At 48.1% G+C, this 18,734-nt stretch overlaps 1 protein-coding gene across 3 annotated transcripts in view; it reads left to right on the forward strand.

The window, feature by feature from the left end:
- Positions 1 to 18,734, forward strand: part of C5H1orf226 (chromosome 5 C1orf226 homolog) — a 287,393-nt gene that overhangs the window by 250,456 nt on the left and 18,203 nt on the right. For 2 of the 3 annotated variants that reach the window (XM_057769571.1, XM_057769572.1), the window contains exons 6-10: positions 360 to 501; positions 7,894 to 8,054; positions 9,484 to 9,663; positions 16,638 to 16,803; positions 18,149 to 18,301. In XM_057769571.1, coding sequence (XP_057625554.1) covers positions 360 to 501; positions 7,894 to 8,054; positions 9,484 to 9,663; positions 16,638 to 16,803; positions 18,149 to 18,301 — 802 coding nt within the window. Of the gene's footprint in view, positions 1 to 359; positions 502 to 7,893; positions 8,055 to 9,483; positions 9,664 to 9,714; positions 13,293 to 16,637; positions 16,804 to 18,148; positions 18,302 to 18,734 lie in introns of those variants that run through there. The other variant, XM_057769573.1, reaches the window with a different exon arrangement.

Below are 18,734 nucleotides of genomic sequence, written 5' to 3' on the forward strand. Positions count from 1 at the left end.
GTCCCTCCTAGTTTGATGGGCTCATTGGACATTTGGTAGTGGCTGGTGACAGATTCTGAAGGATCAGAACTACTTTCATACTGGAAGGGACAAATGAGGCCAAGTCCAATTCTAAGTGCAGAATTGGAACACTTGCCTCTGGCGCCTGTCTTCAGCTGACGACCGCTTCAGAGACATGGTGACACAGGTGCTGTTTCTAGAGTATGTGTGCATCTGAGAAATCTTGAATTTTTCCACCTTTCCTTCTCTGGCTGCGTAGGCTTCTGACCTCTGTGCACATCCTCAGCCACACTGACCCTTGCTGTGCCCTTGTGGAGTCTCCACATCCTTCACTCTTTCTTTTCCGTCTTCCTTCCCAGAGTCAAGCTATGAGAATCGTGCGGACGGTGGGTCAGGCCTTTGAAGTCTGCCACAAGCTGAGCCTGCAGCACACTCAGCAGAATGCAGATGGCCAGGAAGATGGGGAGAGTGAGAGGAACAGCGACGGCTCAGGAGACCCAGGTAGGCACCGTGGCTGCAGATGGGGAGAACACAGTGTGGTCCATGCTGTTAAGTTACTTAAAAACTAATTCTAATAATTCCACGCTTACTTTGATTACATTTTCTCCTTTTGTTCTCTTTTTGTCTGTTTTAGCTTTGAGATAAGTTCTTGCTCTGTAGCCCAGACTGACCTTGAACTTGGACTTCTCCTACCTTAGCTTCCTGAGTGAGGGATGGTGTTAATATGTCGCAATAACAACTAGTCAGAAACAAGATCTACATGATTTCTTTTGCAGAAAAAGAAGTTCATTAATATAACAGTTTAACCAAGATAATGTATTTAAAAATAGATAGATATACATATTTAGTTTAAGAAATGGAAGAACATACCATAGTATTGAATGGAAAACCTAAATGTCATAAGCATGAATACTGTGTCTTACAGGGCACAGATTTTTATCAGCAAAGGGAACATCCTGGTAACCTGTAGTACTCATATCCAAAAAGCTTATGTGGAAGAGTTAAAATGGTAATCAAAGAAAAATGCAAAGATTCAATTATTTCCATTAGCAAATGAGACATCCTAAAAGTCGTATGAACTAATTATTCACATCGGAGTTAGAAAACAGAGGGGGGAAAGGCAGGAGAATCATGAAGAATTCAAGGCCAACCCATTGTACATATAGCTTGTCTCAAAAAGAAATGAAAAAAGTTTAAAAAAAAATCCCAAAAATAGGGGTAGAGATGGCTCAGAGGTTAAGAAAACTGCTCTTCCAGAGGTCCTGAGTTCAATTCCTAGAAACCACACCGTGGCTCACAAACATCTGTATTCCAGAGGTCCTGAGTTCAATTCCCAGCAATCACACCGTGGCTCACAGCCATCTGTAATGAGATTTGGTGCCCTCTTCTGGCCTGCAGGCAGAACACTCTATACATGATAAATAATTAAATACTTTTTAAAATCACAAAAATGGGTATTATGCTTAAACAGCAGTATTGTCACGTGGCTGGACAGACAGGCTCCTGGTTTGCATTGGGACAGTACAGTCACGGTCTCTAGGCATGCATGCAGAAGTTAGTTCCACTCGGCCTTGAACCTAAGTATCTACTTCTGGAGAAATAGCTCAGAGTGTGTGCCTCAGGGTCATGACATAATTCAGTGAGCTAATAGATTTTAAAAGGCCAAGTCTGATGCTTGGCACACAGAAAGCCCTGGATACATACATGTTAGCTATAGATGCATACATGTTAGCTATATATACACACGTTAGCTGCTGTTATTTGAGCACAGATGTGTGAATTTTTTTAAAATAAGGGTAGAAAGTTTCTAGGAAAAGTGAGTAACAAAGGATTCGCACTCTATATTTAAATAAATATCTGTGTAGATGTGACCAGGGAGAGCTGTGCTGTTGTGAAGCAACTGAACTGCTCAAAGCAGGAGGCCAGAGCCCGAGTCAGGCACATGCGCTAATATATTGCAGATCCCTGGGGAGAATAACGTGAAAATACCCGCAGAACTCAAAATTCTACATGTCAGTTGACTCCTAAATCATGCTCGTAGTATCTCTAGGTCTGCATTCTAAAGATAGACCGTACATGTGAAACAGTAAACCTTCTGCATGGTTACATAAGCGAGGAATCAATTATAAAGCCAAAGGATTATAAAAGACAGTTTCGTTTCTTTTCTCTTTTTGAGGCAGAGTCTCGCTCTGTAGCCCTGACTGTCCTGGTCTCACTCTATAGACCAAGTTGGCCTTAAACTTAGAGAGATCAGCCTGCCTCTGCCTCTGCTCTGCCTCTGCCTCTGCTCTGCCTCTGCCTCTGCTCTGCCTCTGCCTCTTGATTAAAGGTGCACACCACCATGCCTGGCTGTGAAGTCACTTTTAAATATAAATAGTGAACTATTGCTCAAAGATTAAGAAGAATACTCAGTTATCTGTGAACTGATATAATTCCATCTTAAGACATTTTGTCTATTTTGTAAAAATCAAGTTCTAGAACTGTGGTTATGCTTCCTAGAGATTACATTTTATTATAAGTACGTAGGAATAATCATGCATACACATCTGGTATACATGTATGTACATGTGTGTGCACATGCAAGTTTACCATGCATAGAATCTTGATTCACAAGAAAGTGGCAACATAGATCATTCTGTGAAAAGGAGCCAGGTGGCTGAGGTGGCAAGAAGATTTACCCCCACTGTACTCATAACTTTTCTACCCTGGACACATGTTAGTCATAAATTAGGACATTTATGACATTTCATCTAGTGCCCTGTTTCTCTGTGACCACAGGGACCATTGTGCTTCTTTCTTGGCTCTCTCATTTGTGCCAACTGATGGTGGCCTCTGGCTAATGCAAGCATCACAGTAATCTTCCCTAATAATAACCATCACTAGATGGAGCCTTGTATTTTCCCTTATGCACTGGACCACTTGTGGTTTATAACAGGCCATGGTCTTGAAAGCACTGTATAGGCTGGCTGAGCCATATCCCCAGCCTCTGTTAATACCACTTTGCCAATGGCCTGCTGCCTTGCTGGTAGAGAGTAGCAGCCGAAATCTCAAGAGATTTCAAGCCCACGCTCACACTGGCAGCTGGTACACACACAGACACACAGACACACACACACACAGAGAGAGAGAGAGAGAGAGAGAGAGAGAGAGAGAGAGAGAGAGAGAGAGAGAGAGAGAGAGATTTCTAACCAGAAAGTAGAGTACACTGATCTGGTGAAACTGCTTAACCCTAGAGTGGAAGAGACGACCACTGTCATCGCAGAAGTCCTGTCTGAGGAGGTTACTGTAATTCCTAAGTAGCTAACCGGATCTGTCCCTCAGCCTCTGGTCATGGAGGTCAGGATGTCTTGGGCTGACCCAGTAACAAGAACTGCCAGAGACCTTTCTTAGAGGCAACACTAAGAAATAGGCCTTATTTTCCTGCAATCAGAACAGTGCTGTCCTTCCACCTACAGCTCCTGCAGCCATCTGCTGGGGTAGATGACAGATTTCCTGTCGTGCTGAGGAGGAGACTCTGGGGAATCATGGAGTTCCCAGTAGGGATCACTTCCTGTTCTTTGCTTTCAGTCTCATTTCCCCCAGGTACCCCAAACTCCTTCCTTTCCTGCTCTGGGTAGTTCATGTACCTTATAGCCATTGTTGGTGCAGTGCCCTCTGCTTCCTGCAGAGTTCCTCTTTATTCTGTGCTCTTGTTTTCTCCCCTGGGGGGCCTGATTCCTAGCTCCCATTCTCTCCCCTTCCCCTTTCAGAAACTCAGAATACATTGTTTTCTGCTGTGTGCCTATGTTCTGGGCACTCCTAGAGGATTCCACTGACATTAACATCTAGTCCTCTGAGTACCAGGCAGAGGATGCTTGCCCTCTGTCTTCAATGGGCTGCGAACCTTGGGAGCATAGAGACCTCCTAGCACAATAAATACTTGTTGGGTAAACTAACAAACAGTCAATAAGCGTGGCCAAGGAATAGCGTGTGTATTAATCACTGTCAACAATCATCTATAACGTGCTTATTCCATGCTAAGATGAGCTTGAAGATTGAGAAGAGATTCCAACCAGAGTGACTTTTAAGCCACCTCTTTGATGAGGAATGATGGCACCTCGGCTGGGGGAGTTAATACAACTAAGGCAGTAAACGCAAAGTGAATTCAGAAGGCTGAACGGTGGATTGCCAGGAAGGCAGTGGCGGAGACGGTGGCTACTGAAGAGTCCGGCATAGTTACTCTCTTCTTGCTGTAGTATAAAAGTCGGCACCCACCTTCCAGCCATGCTAGGCACCACTAACCCTCTGTTCTGTTACCTCTCTTTATGGAGCCCTGTCTAGTATAGAACTTGCTATGTAGACCAGGCTGGCTTCACACTCACAGAGATCCACCTGCCTCTGCCTCCTGAGTGCTAGGGTTAGAGGCATGCACCAGCACACCTGGCCTGTTCTGTTACCTTTTTAGAGACAATTTTCTTAATTTGCATTAATATACATGAGGTATCATCTGCTTCACATTCTTATATACCTTAAAGAATGTAATTATATAATTGGCCTTCCACAGGTAGTGCCAAGCCCAGTGTGCTGGTAAGTTTTTATCATCTTGATATAAACTAGAGTCACCTGGACAGAGATAACTTCCAATGAGGAATTACCTAGATCAGATGTTCATGTAGGGCATTTTCATGATTAATGATTGATGTAGGAAGACCCAGCCCACCGTGGCACTGCCATCCCTGGGCAAGTCCTCTTTGGTTGCATAAGAAAGCAGGTTGAACAAGCCAGTAAGTAGCGCTCCTCCATGGTTTCTGTTGCTGCTTCTGCTTGAGTTCCTGCCTTGGCTTCTCTCAGTGATGAACTGTGACGGAGATGCATAAGCCAAACCAGCCCTGTCCTCCCCAAATTGCTTTTGGTCATGACGTTTAGCACAGCCATCGAAAGCAAACTAATTCGCCCAGCATGCTTGCTACGAGGTTTAAGATGGCAAAGATACACTAGCTGTATCTTTTCAAGGCCAATCAAGCTCGAGTTGGCACACTCTATCATACTGGCATCCCTAGGGGAGAGGGAGGGAGGCACCTGCTGGCAAAGGTGAGGTTATGCAGTAATGTGAGGGAGAAAGTGTGCATGACATATCATTTGTGTGTGTGAGTGTGTGTGTGTGTGTGAGTGTGTGTTGTGCAACTTCTCCTGCAGAGACAGGAACAAATGTTCATTCAGCCCACAGAGCCCTGACGGTAAAGAATATTACACCCAAGTCTGGCTTGGGAAACCAGTGAGTTTATTGGGGTTCCTCCAGGACCATGTGTGATTTGAAGGAAGCTGCATCAAGAACACCATCCCTGAGGAGTCTTCTCTCCCCAGCTGTTAAACTTGGCTAGAAATAGCTACACAGAAATCTTTTTCCTCCTTCCCATCTCTGTCTGTGTTTGTGTTTAATGGGTGGTTCATTTTAAGTAATTGTTTCACGTGCCTGGTAAATCAGTAATGTGCTGTTGGAGACCTCGGGAAGGTTGAATTTGAGTCTGAAGGCCATCCGCTGCTGTCATTCCCTGCTCTTTGTGGGAGATTCGTTTTTGTTCTGTTTGACCCTCCATCGGATCAGATCAGTCTGCCCACAGACGGGCATTCACTTGACACAAGGTTTATTGCTTTAAATATTAATTGCAATTTTAAAAGTAACTCCACAGCAAGCTCTAGAATAATCTTTGGCAGATGCCTGGCTTCTGTGGTGGCTGGCCCTTTAGCACAGACTGTTGGCTGCTGTGGAAGTGAGGAGGCCGTGTCGAGAGGTCACTGGAGCATCAGGTTCACTACACAGGGCAGTCAGACTTTCCTCCTGACCCTACCCTTGTCCACTCAGTGATCTCCAGCAAACCATGTGTTGGGTACCAGTTCTTTGAGGCGCTGAGAGAACGCAGGTGAATGAACCCAGGACGGGGTTTATTGTAAGCTCTTGGTGCTAGCAGTGTAGCTAGGGTTCTGCATATGGAACATATGCACAAAGGGATGGATGCGGGGATGCTCTAAAGGTCTGTAGTTCACAGTAGGTATGAGCTGAGTGGTTGATCTGGCTTTCCTGTGGCCATGAGGCTGAGTGTATCTGAGTGTCAGCAGTCGGTGCCCTTTGGATCTGGAGGTGGAACCCTTTCTTCTTCAGGAAGCCTGCTCACTGCCTTTTCCTGGTCGCTTCCTTTATGCCTCCCACTCACCACTCACCTTCTTAGTGTGTGTAAATTGCTGACAACCTGTTTTTTCTCTTCGCATCTGCTCTCCTGAGAAGGATTTTCCTATGAAGGTCCAGAGGAAAACCGATGGTTTCCTGTGGGGATCTGGCTTCTGTGTTGAGGAGCTTTTCATTGAATGCAGTGTTTATCTTTCCATGGGAGCCCTGCCTGTGATGGCATGGCAGGCCCTTCATTGTACAGAGGAAACTTATTTACACTTGGAAATTGAAAAGGGCAAGTGCTGGAAGCTGTCCTGGCTTCTTTGATGTCAGCGCTTTCTCTTCTGGGATTCAGCGGGGGTTTTTATGTTGCTTCTCACTTACACGCCTCCCAGTGCCTCCTCTCTCCTTCCCTGATCTGTGCCTGTCTTTCTTGTCTCCCGCATTCTTCTCCTGTTCCCTGTACTATGGGGGAGGTATATCTTTTATATCTTTTGGCAACAGCTGCCTCTGGCCACCCCCAAGGCTCAGAGCAAGGTGGGACCACTGCTCAAATCTTTATTGCCTGTTTGTGCAGTTTACCCTCTCTCAGACTCTCCCTGGGGAGGGTTTCCCGGGAGAGATCTATTTCCTTGGAGGTATGCCTTCTCCCACGTAGCAACTGTCCAGCATGTACATAGACTGGGAAGCCTTTGGAAGGACTTTATTCAAATAAAACCTGCTAGCGGCCAGCAAAAGAGCGCAGCAGGTAAAGGTGTTTGCTGCCAAGACTGACAGCCTGAATCTGATCCCTGGGACCCACACTGCAGGAGAGAAGCGATTCAGGTCAGCTGTCTTCTGACCTCCACAGGTGCACCGTGGCACATACTCACCCATACACGGGCATACAAGTGCATAAATAAACGCAATACAAACAAGGAAATAAAAATCTGGATCAGCTAGGAGGAAAACCTAGCATGCTGTTGACTTCTAAATACTGAGCTCGCTCCCATACATGGTCAGGTTTATCTGCATAGAAAGGACTTACAGCCACTGGCTCTGCATAGCAGACGCATGCCTGACACCTGGTTGTCTGGGCTAGCTCCAACATTAGGAAATCAGCACTCTGTGTACCGTGCTACCACCACCTAACTCTATTTTCCAGCTGCTGCTTGGTCTCTGAAAGCTATTAGGAAATTGTATTTGAAGAAATCATGGTGAACATAGAGGAGCATGGTGGCACATGCCTGTAATCTCAGCACCCAGGAGGCAGAGACAGGAAGATAGGCATAAGTTTAGGGCTGGCCTTGTGAACTATTCTGAGCTATAAAGTCAAGTCCCCGTCCCCATCTCGAAACACCAAAACAGAACATAGTGACAAACCTAATCCCAAATATAGGGAAAGGAAATATTCTCTGTGGAACTCTTGAGAGTAATTGCCAGGCTGGGAACTGGAGTCCTGAGCTGGGAGGAAGTTAGAGATGACAGTGCCCTTTCTTCTAGTGTCTACACCTTGCTGTTAGAAATGTTCCAGGCTGTGGAGATGCTGCACCCAGCTTGAGCAAACCTTTGTTTGTTTCTGAACTTTACAATGAGATAAGACTAAAAGTATCTTACGGGGTTGAAAAGGTGTGTTTGTGTACTCGAACTAAAGAACGTGTGAAATGTCAGAGGAAGCCCATAGCACACCTGGGCTTGACGAATGGAGGACTAACAAAGCGAAAATACTGTTCCTTATGCCATGGTTTCCTGCCCTGTTGTCCCTGCAGGCCGCCAGCTTCCTGGAGCCGAAAGGGCCTCCACGGCTACGGCAGAGGAAACTGACATTGATGCTGTGGAGGTTCCACTCCCCGGGAATGACATTCTCAAGTTCAGTCGCGGGGTGACGGACCTGGATGCTGTAGGGAAGGATGGAGACATAGACTCTACGGTAGGTGATCCTCTGAGCAAGCTGTGTGCCTTATGGCTCCCCTGGCTGCAGCTTCAGAAGTGAGGTGCCCTGCCACCCAGTGGCAGCGCTAGAGCCTATTTTGTCGCCTCTCCCAGAGGTCTGACTTCCGCAGGTTCAGCATCCACAGGCCAGCACACATGTGAGGGTGCCGTGGAGCTTGTGTCTGAAGCTTATTGCCCGCCTGGGGATCCTGTCAATGTTCTATCCCTTTCTCCATACACAACAGCGTCTTGTAATATTTGTGCAGAGCCCACCCAACAGACCCGTGTGATGCAGATAATCACATGACTTAGCAAAAAAAAAAGTCTGTTTGAGCCCTCTCGCCTCGTCTAGCAGTCATGTGCCTTTAACAGCTCTGTTGAGTCTGGAAACTGGCCCACAGCATGTTAGAAACAGACCACATTAAGACAGGCCTCATCACCCCAAGCCTGGCATTCCATGGGTAGGACAACTAAGGCTTAGGGAGCTTCTGATGTGATCCATGAAACAAGCCCCGAAAGCCCCAAGACTAAATTCAAACTTAGAGGCAACTAAGCTAAGGAAAATAAAAGCTGAAAGGGAAGCTCCCGACCCTTGGGTTCCCAGGAAGCTCTCTGGCACTTTCTATCCTCCAACTGGATTAGACCAGTTCATGAGGAAACACCTGTGTAGTTTGGTGGGCAGTGCCTCCAGTTTTCTCTGCTGCCCCATGACCTCTCTACAAGGGTGTCTAGGAGGTGATAGGGGCAATAGGCATTTGTCCCCGGGTGCCTTCTTCCTGCGTGTCTGAAGATCAGCAGAGACACCGGAAACAAAACCTACCTCCCTGGTCTTCAACTCTGACTTACCAGAGTCATCTGAGTGAACGTGTCCATCAGGAGAAAGAGACTGCAGCTGTGGTCACCTAGCTAACAGAAGTCCCTCCGGGTCATGTGATGTCCAAATGTTCTTTCTTCACTGTGAGAAGAGATGAAGAGATGGGAGAGGATGGAGCATCTGACCCCAGAAGAGGAAGCAAAGGATAGCGCGGGGAAGAACTGAGACCATCGCTCTCTTGTTGCCATAGTAACGTGATAAGCAGCTGTGTACACAAACATAGATTCTAAAGCTAGAAGCCCCAATTCATCAGAAAGGTATATTATTGGAAATGAGGGGTTAAAAAGAAAAAACGTTTTGTCAGCTGCCCGTCTTCCACCCTATTGGCAAATGATGTTCCCAAGGTATGGAGATAGAATTTTCTGGCTCTGTGGTCCAAGCCCAGGTGTGCCTGTATTTTCTCCCTGGAGCTATTCCTGTCATTCAAGATGCGGCATTTCTAGCACATGGGTTTCGTTCTGCCCATGTACCCATCGCGACCATTACAGTGAGAGGGAGCTCTCCCTCGGAGGTGGTTTCTGCCTATGAGCCATGTTCTGTCTTTTCTCTTCAGGTCTCACCCAGTCCTCAGGAGCCCATGCTGACAGCCTCACCCCGCATGCTGCTCCCTTCTGCTTCCTCGAAGCCACCAGGCTTGGGCGCAGGGACACCCCTGTCCACTCACCACCAGATGCAGCTCCTCCAGCAGCTCCTCCAGCAGCAGCAGCAGCAGACGCAAGTGGCTGTGGCCCAGGTTCTCCTCAGCCTCCTCCCTTCTTCACAGGCTCCACTCTCATGGGCTTGACGCGCCTTCCCTAGCAAGGGGCTCAGGGCAGGTTTACAACCTAGGGAGCTCTAAGGAATTGCTCATGCTATTGGATCATTGCTTGTTGGGGTTCTAGGAGGTGACGGGGAGGGGGACAGGTGGGAGCTATGGTTAAAATGGAAAAACACATCGGTTCCCCCGTGTATCCCTCGCTCTGAGTTAGGCTTGGCTGGCTTGGCTGAACATTGTTGGATGATGATTTGAATGTACCAAGGAAAAAGAAGTACGCAGTCCCACCCTCCCTTCCCTACCTTATTTCCTCATGTTTGGGGTGGGAAGGGATGCCTTTGGAGTTAGGACAGGGGTGACAACTCTTAAAACAGCTCCAAGTGTAAATCTGTGATCAGCATCCTTGCACAGACTGCTGCTCAGGCATCCCAACCCTCTTGACCGGAACAGGTCCTCAAGCCTCCATTAGTGACCTACTTATTCCAGACAGTATTTGATTAGGAATTCATTATAATAGCAATGAACTCGTGGGAATTCAGCTAGATGATCTTAGCCATTTGAGAAATGGCTACCTTTTAGCATCTGGATGGAGTTTGTGCCCTGGAGTCTGGTTGGATCGTTCCTGCTTTGAGGAGAGGATTGAGCTGATTGCCCTTGCTGCTTTCAGCAGGAATCCCTTCTGTTTGGTTTCCATTGGAGGTTGTTGCCATCCATACTTCCTTGGAGTTTCGTAGTTTGAGCCTTCTCTCGATGACGGGCAGGTCAGGGAATGGTGAAGACACATGCATCTGTTCCGTGTAAAAGCTGAAGTGTGAAGCCAGAGCCAGGCAGGATAGGCCTTGTGTGGGTAGATGAAGGTAGTCAGGAGGATGGGATGGGATGGTCGGAGAGTTGTCTGTGAAAGGCTACTGTGTGCACCAGTGTTCTGGATCGGATAGGCTTGACTACGTGCTGAGATTTTCCGTGTTCGGTACAGGAAAGAGACTCCGCCAGGGAGAATTTACTGATCCTTCTGTGTGATCTGCTTCCTCTTCTGCTGACTCCTGGATGAAGTGAATTCCCCAAAAGAGTGATCCTTCCGTCGGCTAAGGCTTGGCCTGAGAGAACCCTCTTGTCATCCAGCATTCACTGACTGTCCCTGAGGCTGGTGCCTTGTGGGTCACTTTGGTTCCACATTTCAGGAGAGCGGAACCAGTGGGACGATGCTCCAAGTAGCAGACAGAGCCTTGGAGGCGGCATGGGGGTGGGAGATCTCACTGTGAAATCAAAGGCTACGCCATGCTGGCGGGAGGATTTGCAGGTGTTCGCAAATCAGTGACAGAGAAAAGGGAATGTCGTTAATGACTTCTTATATTTGGAGGGGGAAAAATGTTCTTTGTCAAATGAAAGAATCCATCTCTAGCTAATGACAGCATGGCAGTCTGAGACTCTCCTCCTCAGTGTGGGGGTAGACAGCAACACAAAGCCTGTGCATCTCAGCCCCGGCCCATTCCGAGGCTCAGCATTTCCCCAAGTTTCCTACTGAATGCGGATCCATTCTCCGAATGATTCTCTTTCAGCATATCAATTCCCAAGTAATTATTATTTACCCAAGAGTAGGTCTGATGCATATTCATGCTGTCTTATTAGCAAAGGGCATCTGAATTTGAAGTCTCAGCTAAGTGCTAGAGAGAAATCAGTTGCAAGTGTCACATCTACACGCGGCATTGTGGCAGTGGAAGGAAGCACTCAGCCTGCACTCAGTCAGACGCGCAACTTGTCACAGGTCGGCCTCCGTCAGGGCCAAACCTAAGAGTGACTTTCCGGCATAGCAAGTATCTGTCTTAGCAAAACCTCCCTGCCCTGCCCTATTCTAATTGCCTCTCCCCTAGAAGGCGTTGGATCTAAGGAAAGGGAACCGTGTAGTGTTCCAGATCCATTTCATGAGCCTCTATCTAAGTTCTAGGCGATTCACCAGGTTGGCCAGTCCAAGCCTCTCATTTACTCAGAATCTATTGGGTGTAGCTGGCAAGTGAGCTGCTGGACCCTCGGCTCAAGCAGTAATACGGTAAAAGGCTGCCACAGGGCAGTGACGACTTTGAGCGGTAGACTTCTGAACTTTCCGTCAAACTCGACTTAAGGTCATATGACTTCTTGAGCATAGTCCTCTACCCTGTCCCTGTCATTGTCCTTAAGTCGCTCTCTGACCACCTGCCTTCCATCTTCATCTTATATCTACTGCCAGGGACACAGTAGGGTACAACTGTACTCTCAGCTGGCCCTTGCCCCTCCCCCCCAGTTCTGCAGGTGGGTTCAGTCTTAAACCACCCTCTTCGAGCTCTGTTCCTCTGTAGGATTTGATCAAAGGACTTTCTGTCATTGTCCCTATCTATGGGTCTAATCAGTTATGTAAGGCATGCAAGCAGGCTGATGACAGGGCATCCTGGCATCTACCATGGGCCTGCAACGGACCAACTGCAATACCCCTGGTTCTTCCGCAGGACCGATTAGTTCCCTGGGGGTGTCAACTTTCCCATGTTCTGTCAGACAGTGGCTGGCATGCAGCAAGGTGTCTCATTGAACCACTAGTGGTCCCCAGAACTCAGCAGTTGTAACAGTCATCTTAGTGTTTGGAGCGAGAACGTTTCCCTTTCTCTGAGCTCCCAAACCCTCCTGTATTACTTCTTAGTCTAAAATCTAAGGGTAAAACCCCAATTTCTTGCAGATAATGTGTGCTCTTAAAGCCGCTTACTGCGTTCTTTATGGCCCCCACCGCAGTGGCTCTCACACACCCATCTGATTTGGCTGTTTGCCTTCAGGACCATAGTTCATTCTTTTTGATGTTGTTGTGACTTTTTCTAAGACCTCAAGTCCTCTTCCAGCCTCATGTCAATTCCTTCAGTGCTGATCTTGATCAGGCCTTCCTTGGCCTTAAACACGTACAAGCAAAGATGGTATTAACCAACTCCTAAGGGTTTCCAGGTCATTCTGCAGTGCGTAAATAACGAATTACCCTAGTCCCTCTGAGACTCTCCCAGCCCAGCATGAGGCTCGCCTGGCTGCATTAGCTTCTGCTTTTACCTGGACCAGAAGTTCAAGGGTGTGGATGAAAAACAGAGCCACACCTTGAATCGTACCTGGGATGTAGTTGGTACCTGCATAGCTGCATGCTGGGCCTGCCTGGCTCCAGGACTGTGGCTGACTGACAGCAGTTAAGTGGGCCAGACATATTTACAGTTTGCCAAGCCCTAGCCTAGCTCTTGGGAAAATGGTAGTGAAGCTCATTGTTGCTATTTAAAGCCCTCTGCCTGTTGCCACTTCCGCTTATTTAGGAACAAGTAATTTGTTGTTTATGCTTTGTGACATTGTGCGTTGTGGTTAGAGAAACAGCGCTGAAATCTGCACCCCCACCCTGGCCCGCCACGTAGCTTGTCCTTGTGGCTTCTCCCAGTCCCTGGCCTAATGCATGCTGAGACAGCGCTGCCTGCCTCTGCTTTATCTGGTATAGGGAAGCGTGGGGGGGGGGGGGGCGTTGCTGTGGTTATCCCCGCTGCCATTTCCATGTGCCTGCCACTCCCTAACTTCAGCCTGGCCCTGCCCCCACTTCTGATGGAGGAGCTGGAGTCCAGGCAAGTAGGCCGGAGAGTGAGTGGGGTGATGGTCTGAGGTGGCCGGGTGGGTTGAGGGTGAGTGCCAGACTTTGGGGAAGTGATACAGGGCTGGAGGGGCCAGAGTTGATGTTATACTGTTGTTCTGGGATTGGGATGCAGAGCTGGATGCCAACACAAAGTGTGGCTCTAAATGCCACAGTGCTGTGTTTGTGCCTCTGGCTTAGTCTGAATGGAATAGTCCGTACTCAAGATGCTCTGGAGAGGAGACATTCCACAGTTACCTTTTCAGAAAGGACTGTGGTCAGCTGTGTGGGAAATGTTCGATTCTTTGTAAGGAAAGTGTCTAAAGATAAATGTCCACGACTCGTGGGTGTCGGGGGCAGGGGTGGTGCCTTCTACTCCTGTGCTCGTTGAGAAACGGAGCCCAAGCCCAGGGTGAAGCTGACATCACCTCATCTTACCAGTCCTTTCCGAGTTTAAAGAGCTCTGAGCCGTGTTGTCCTCACTTGGCCTGGTTTGGGCGCTGCAGGCAGAGGTCTGAGCCTCATGCTTGATTCCACTTTGGATGACTGCAGACGCAGGAGGCTCGTTAGTGCTGGCTTGGGCAGTGACAGCAGCACGTTGTTTCTGTGCTCGTGGGGCTTAAAAACATCCGAAATGATACCGCTCTGCGCTGGCAGAGGTAAAATTCTTATGTAATCCGGAACAAGAGGCACTCACTCTCTGGGGTGTTTGCTCACGGCACTTAACGTCAATGGGTTTTACCAGAAGCATAGTATTCAAGGGTCGTCTCTCGGGTGTTGATGGCACTCCACCTTTGGAACTTGGACACCTGCCAGAGAAGCTTCCAACACTCCCCTAACTTCTGCAAGAAGGAACCTCTTTTTTTTTTTTGTTCTCCCTCCCAATTCTCAGATGTCACCATGGGATCTGAGGACTTTTTTTAAGTGCCTTCCAGTGTTTATAACTGTCTGAATGCAGAATTGACCATCTCAGCCCCTAGCCAGCCCTCTCCCATGACAGATGGGGCAGATGAAGCCCAAGGAAAAGTGGGCTGTCTCAGGAGTCAGCGAAGATGCCAGCACCCCAGCTGCCAGTCTCATGCTTGCTTCCTACTGGGTCTATTCTGTTGGGATGCTGGTACCTGAGGGTGTAGCAGGTGTATAGCCTATAACAGATGCTAATTAGTGGTGTGCAAGGCTCTGTGCTCTGTTTATCCACTGAAATGCCACAGTCCATATTTCTGTCTTATATTTCTGTTTGATTCCAAAGTAAGTAGAAAGTGAAAGATCTAGTAAGTAGATTGCATAGATGGCAGGGTCCTTTCCCTGATACTCTTGTTTCATGTAAGTAACAGTACTAGCAGCTAGAGTTTTGAGCTTGCCTGTCCTGTGGGGGTGCAGGTTGGGGCTTCCCATAGCCATTTCCCTGTTTCTTAGATTCACTAGAATTTAGGAGACCCCTGGGTGAAATTTCTCCGTGCCTGTTTCCCAGGAAGCTGCAGGTGTCATAGCCACCCTCCATCAGAACCCCAGGCTCCAGTGTTACTGACACTTCTTTTCCTGGTCTCGTCCCTCTTGAGAATCTCTCCCGGGAATCTGAAACAGCAAAGGATCATCCTCATGAAAACAAGAGTTCTGTCCTTGACAGTCCTTTAAATGGCCAGATTTTCTTTAGATTCATTAAGCATCATCTCCCCGGGGAGGATGAGCCCAACCTTGAGGATCCACTAATGGGAAGCATTGGCAAACCTCATTGGTGCCCTTGCTCAGTTCAAAGCAGAGCCAGCTACAATGCCAGCCCTTCTGAACGGGGCAGAGAGGGAAGCACCCGCTGCACCTCAGTACAATCGTCTTAGTACTGTGTCCCAAGAAAGCAGATGCGGAGGCCTGCAGATGCCTTGGTCAGCCTCAGCAACATGGAAATTTCTAGAGAATGCTGCTTTTCAGAAAAGGGGAGAGAGAACAGTGGAGGCTTCCCCTCTTCCACCCCACATCCCACCCACCCAGGTCAACACCATGGTTCGTCTCCAAGAAAACCATCTTTCCTATGTGCTGACTTGGTTCCAGGTGACCAAGCTCATTCATTTTCTTTCTCGAGAGCCTTCCGAAATCCTTCCAATCCCCTTCCTAAGTACAAGAACCATGTATACGTGAACCCTGGCCTTCTATTTTCTTGAAGCTAGCTTCCTGGATATAATTGCCCCATCTCTCCCCAGTGATTTCACCTCTATTCAAGATTTACACTCCAGGAATGAGCACGTAACCACCACAGGCCTAGAGCCTATTGAATGTGCTGTGGCTGACCCCGTACTGCAAGAAGCATATGAATAGATGAAGTGTCCACTGTGAACACCAACCTTGGCTTTATATGGCTGTCAGAAGAGCACTACTGTTAGTCACTCAACAAAACATTTAACCCCTTCCAAGAAAGAATCGGGGATTCTATGGGTGTCCACTGGGAATAAGAAAAGAATTGAAAGATGGAGAAGCTGGTACCCAGATAGGGGAAGCCAAGCTTTATTACAACCAGCTCACTAACAGCAATGGAGTTCTAACTCCTGTGTCTTGTTGCACTGATGTTCAGGAAAGTAGAAGGAAAGGTTATGGGCTGGGGTGAGGCGTTACATGATGATGGTCTGGTCAATATATAAGCTTTTATATTTTATTTTTTAATTGATTTTGAGATAGGGTCTTGCTAGCTAGCCCTGACTCGCCTGGAAGTTGCTATATAGACTGGACTGTCCTCAAAATTCTCCTGCTTCTGTTTCTTAGATGTTAGGATTACAACGTGCACCCCACCATACGTGTACCCCACCATACGTGTACCCACCATACCGAGCTACTTTTGTTTTTTTAAAAGATATGGGTAACGCTGGATGTGATGCCACATACCTACAATCCTAGTACCAAGGAGGCAGAAACACAGCGTGACTGCAAGTTCAAGGCCAGCCTGGTCAATACAGCCAGCTCCAGGCCAGCTAGGGCCGTATAGCAAGACCTGTCTCGAAACAAACAATTGAAGTTAGAAAAATGTGCTGTATGCGGCCTAAGTAAGTTCTTAAAACAGGAATGGAGGACAGTTGATCTTCACAGACACTGTCTTTCCTACTTTTGCACTTGACATGGGGCTCAGAGTGGTGCCTGAAGTATAGAGAGAAGTCCACAGGGCTGGGGACCACTTTTCCAACATTACAATTCTAGGTCCCCAATTTTCCATACAGGGTTCCTTCATCTGGAATTGAATGTGGAAAGGGGCATCTCCAGCCCTGGCCATCCATTGGCAACTGTCATTTGTAGTAATGCCTCTCTCTTTTTCTTTGTCCCTCCTTCTCTCTGTCTTCCTGCCTCTCGCTCTCTGCAGGTTCACTTGCTGAAGGATCAGTTGGCTGCTGAGGCTGCGGCACGGCTGGAGGCCCAGGCGCGAGTGCACCAGCTCCTGCTGCAGAACAAAGACATGCTCCAGCATATCTCTCTGCTGGTCAAGCAAGTGCAGGAGCTGGAGCTGAAGCTGTCAGGACAGAATGCCAGTAAGCTGGGGTCCCATCCAGCCTCGCTCTTCATAAAATAAGTTATTTCCACGATCCGGGGGATGTTTGCTCAAAGCCTTGATTGCGCCCTTATAGTTAAATAGAACACAGGCTTCATTGTTACTAGTCTGCACATTTCATAAATTATAGAATTACAGGGCCATATTGGCTGCCTTCTATCCACTACCCCGACTTGACCTTGAAGGTCTCTAGGAGAAACTAGTACATATCTGTTCACTCTCTCCTTATAGAAAACTCGGTCACTTTATATTCCAAGAAAGCCCATTTCTTTCTCAGAGAGATTTTCCGGATGAAAATATACTGAGCCCATACGGGGTATCATGTTGTGAACTCGGTAGGTTCCTCCCAAATCTTTAGTAGCTGGTTCTCTGCACTACGTAGATGTCCACTTAATTGATAAGGCGGCTGAGTAACTGTGGCATAACTAGAGTCTATGCATAGCCCCTAGTCTGAGATGCTTTGCCATCTGTATACCAGACTCCTCCAAGCTGAACTGGGAAGCAATAGGCAGTCTAGTTCCTGGCCTTTGTCATAAACTTGCCTTTGAGTGGGTTCTAGGCATGCATGAAGCCTGTGTTGACTGTGCGCTGGCAAATACCTACCGATCAGCTATTACACAAAGAACTGTGACCGAATTTTTTAATGTGTAAGTTCCTTTATTCTCTGTAGTAGTAAATGCCATCCTGACCATTGCACAACTGAGGAAACACATTCAAGAGAGGTTTAATAAGTAGCTCAGTCACACAATTAGCCAACAGTGAGTGGAGCCTAGACTCACACTTAAGACTTCACCTCAAATCTGATGTTTTTCTAGCTCTACCATTGGTTTCCTAATAGCTATCTATCTAATAGCTATTTGTTAATAGCTCATAGCTATCTCATAGTCCAGCCCATGGGGACTTCTCATCAGTGGTCAGAGACAGGGCAGGGCTGGGGGTCTAAAATGTGTGTAACCCACTCTGGTGTCCAGATTCTCTTGCAAGGTTCCACTATTACCCCATACTTGGAATGTGGGTGGGTTGGTACCTTTTCCCCCATACAAATCCACTCTGTGGCATTCAGCATCCTCCCCAACTCTCTGAAAGCTGTCCCCAGCCCCACCCCACCCAGCAGCCAAGTGCATCTGATGTTTGCAAGGGTGGAAGAGACAAAGTGCTGGCTTAAGCTGTAAAATCTCTCAGGGTTGCTGCCGAGTCAGTCAAAGGACCCTTTCAAGGACTGTAATTGCCAGAACCAAGCTTTCCCAGCCGCAAGGGTTAATAAATAAGCTCCCGTTTGAAGCCTTGCCTAACACTGCCTCTTCTTGTCCCTTGTCTCCCTTCAGTGGGCTCCCAGGACAGCTTGCTGGAGATCACCTTCCGCTCAGGTGCCCTGCCTGTGCTCTGTGAACCCACCACCCCTAAGCCGGAAGACCTACACTCGCCGCTGCTTGGTGCCGGCTTGGCTGACTTTGCCCACCCAGCGGGCAGTCCCTTAGGTAGGCGTGACTGTTTGGTGAAGCTGGAGTGCTTTCGTTTCCTCCCATCTGAGGATACCCGACCGATGGCGCAGGGTGAGCCGCTCCTGGGTGGCCTGGAGCTCATCAAGTTCCGAGAGTCAGGCATCGCCTCAGAGTATGAGTCCAACACGGACGAAAGCGAGGAGCGTGACTCATGGTCCCAGGAGGAGCTGCCACGCCTGCTCAATGTCCTACAGCGGCAGGAGATAGGTGACAGTTTGGATGATGAGATCGCCGTGTAGGTGCAGGGCAAGGAGTTGGCGGAGGTAGCAGCATGATGCCAAGGGGGTCAAGTCTGCCTGTTCCGCGGCAGGGGATGCCCAGGGAAGGCGTGAGAATAACACCCATGGCGGAGAGTGTGGGGCTTCGGAAGAGGGTCAGGATTTTGCTTTGGAAGGTAAATCGGGGGAAG

Source organism: Chionomys nivalis, chromosome 5 (genome assembly GCF_950005125.1).
Source record: "Chionomys nivalis chromosome 5, mChiNiv1.1, whole genome shotgun sequence".
Taxonomy (NCBI): Eukaryota; Metazoa; Chordata; class Mammalia; order Rodentia; family Cricetidae; genus Chionomys; species Chionomys nivalis.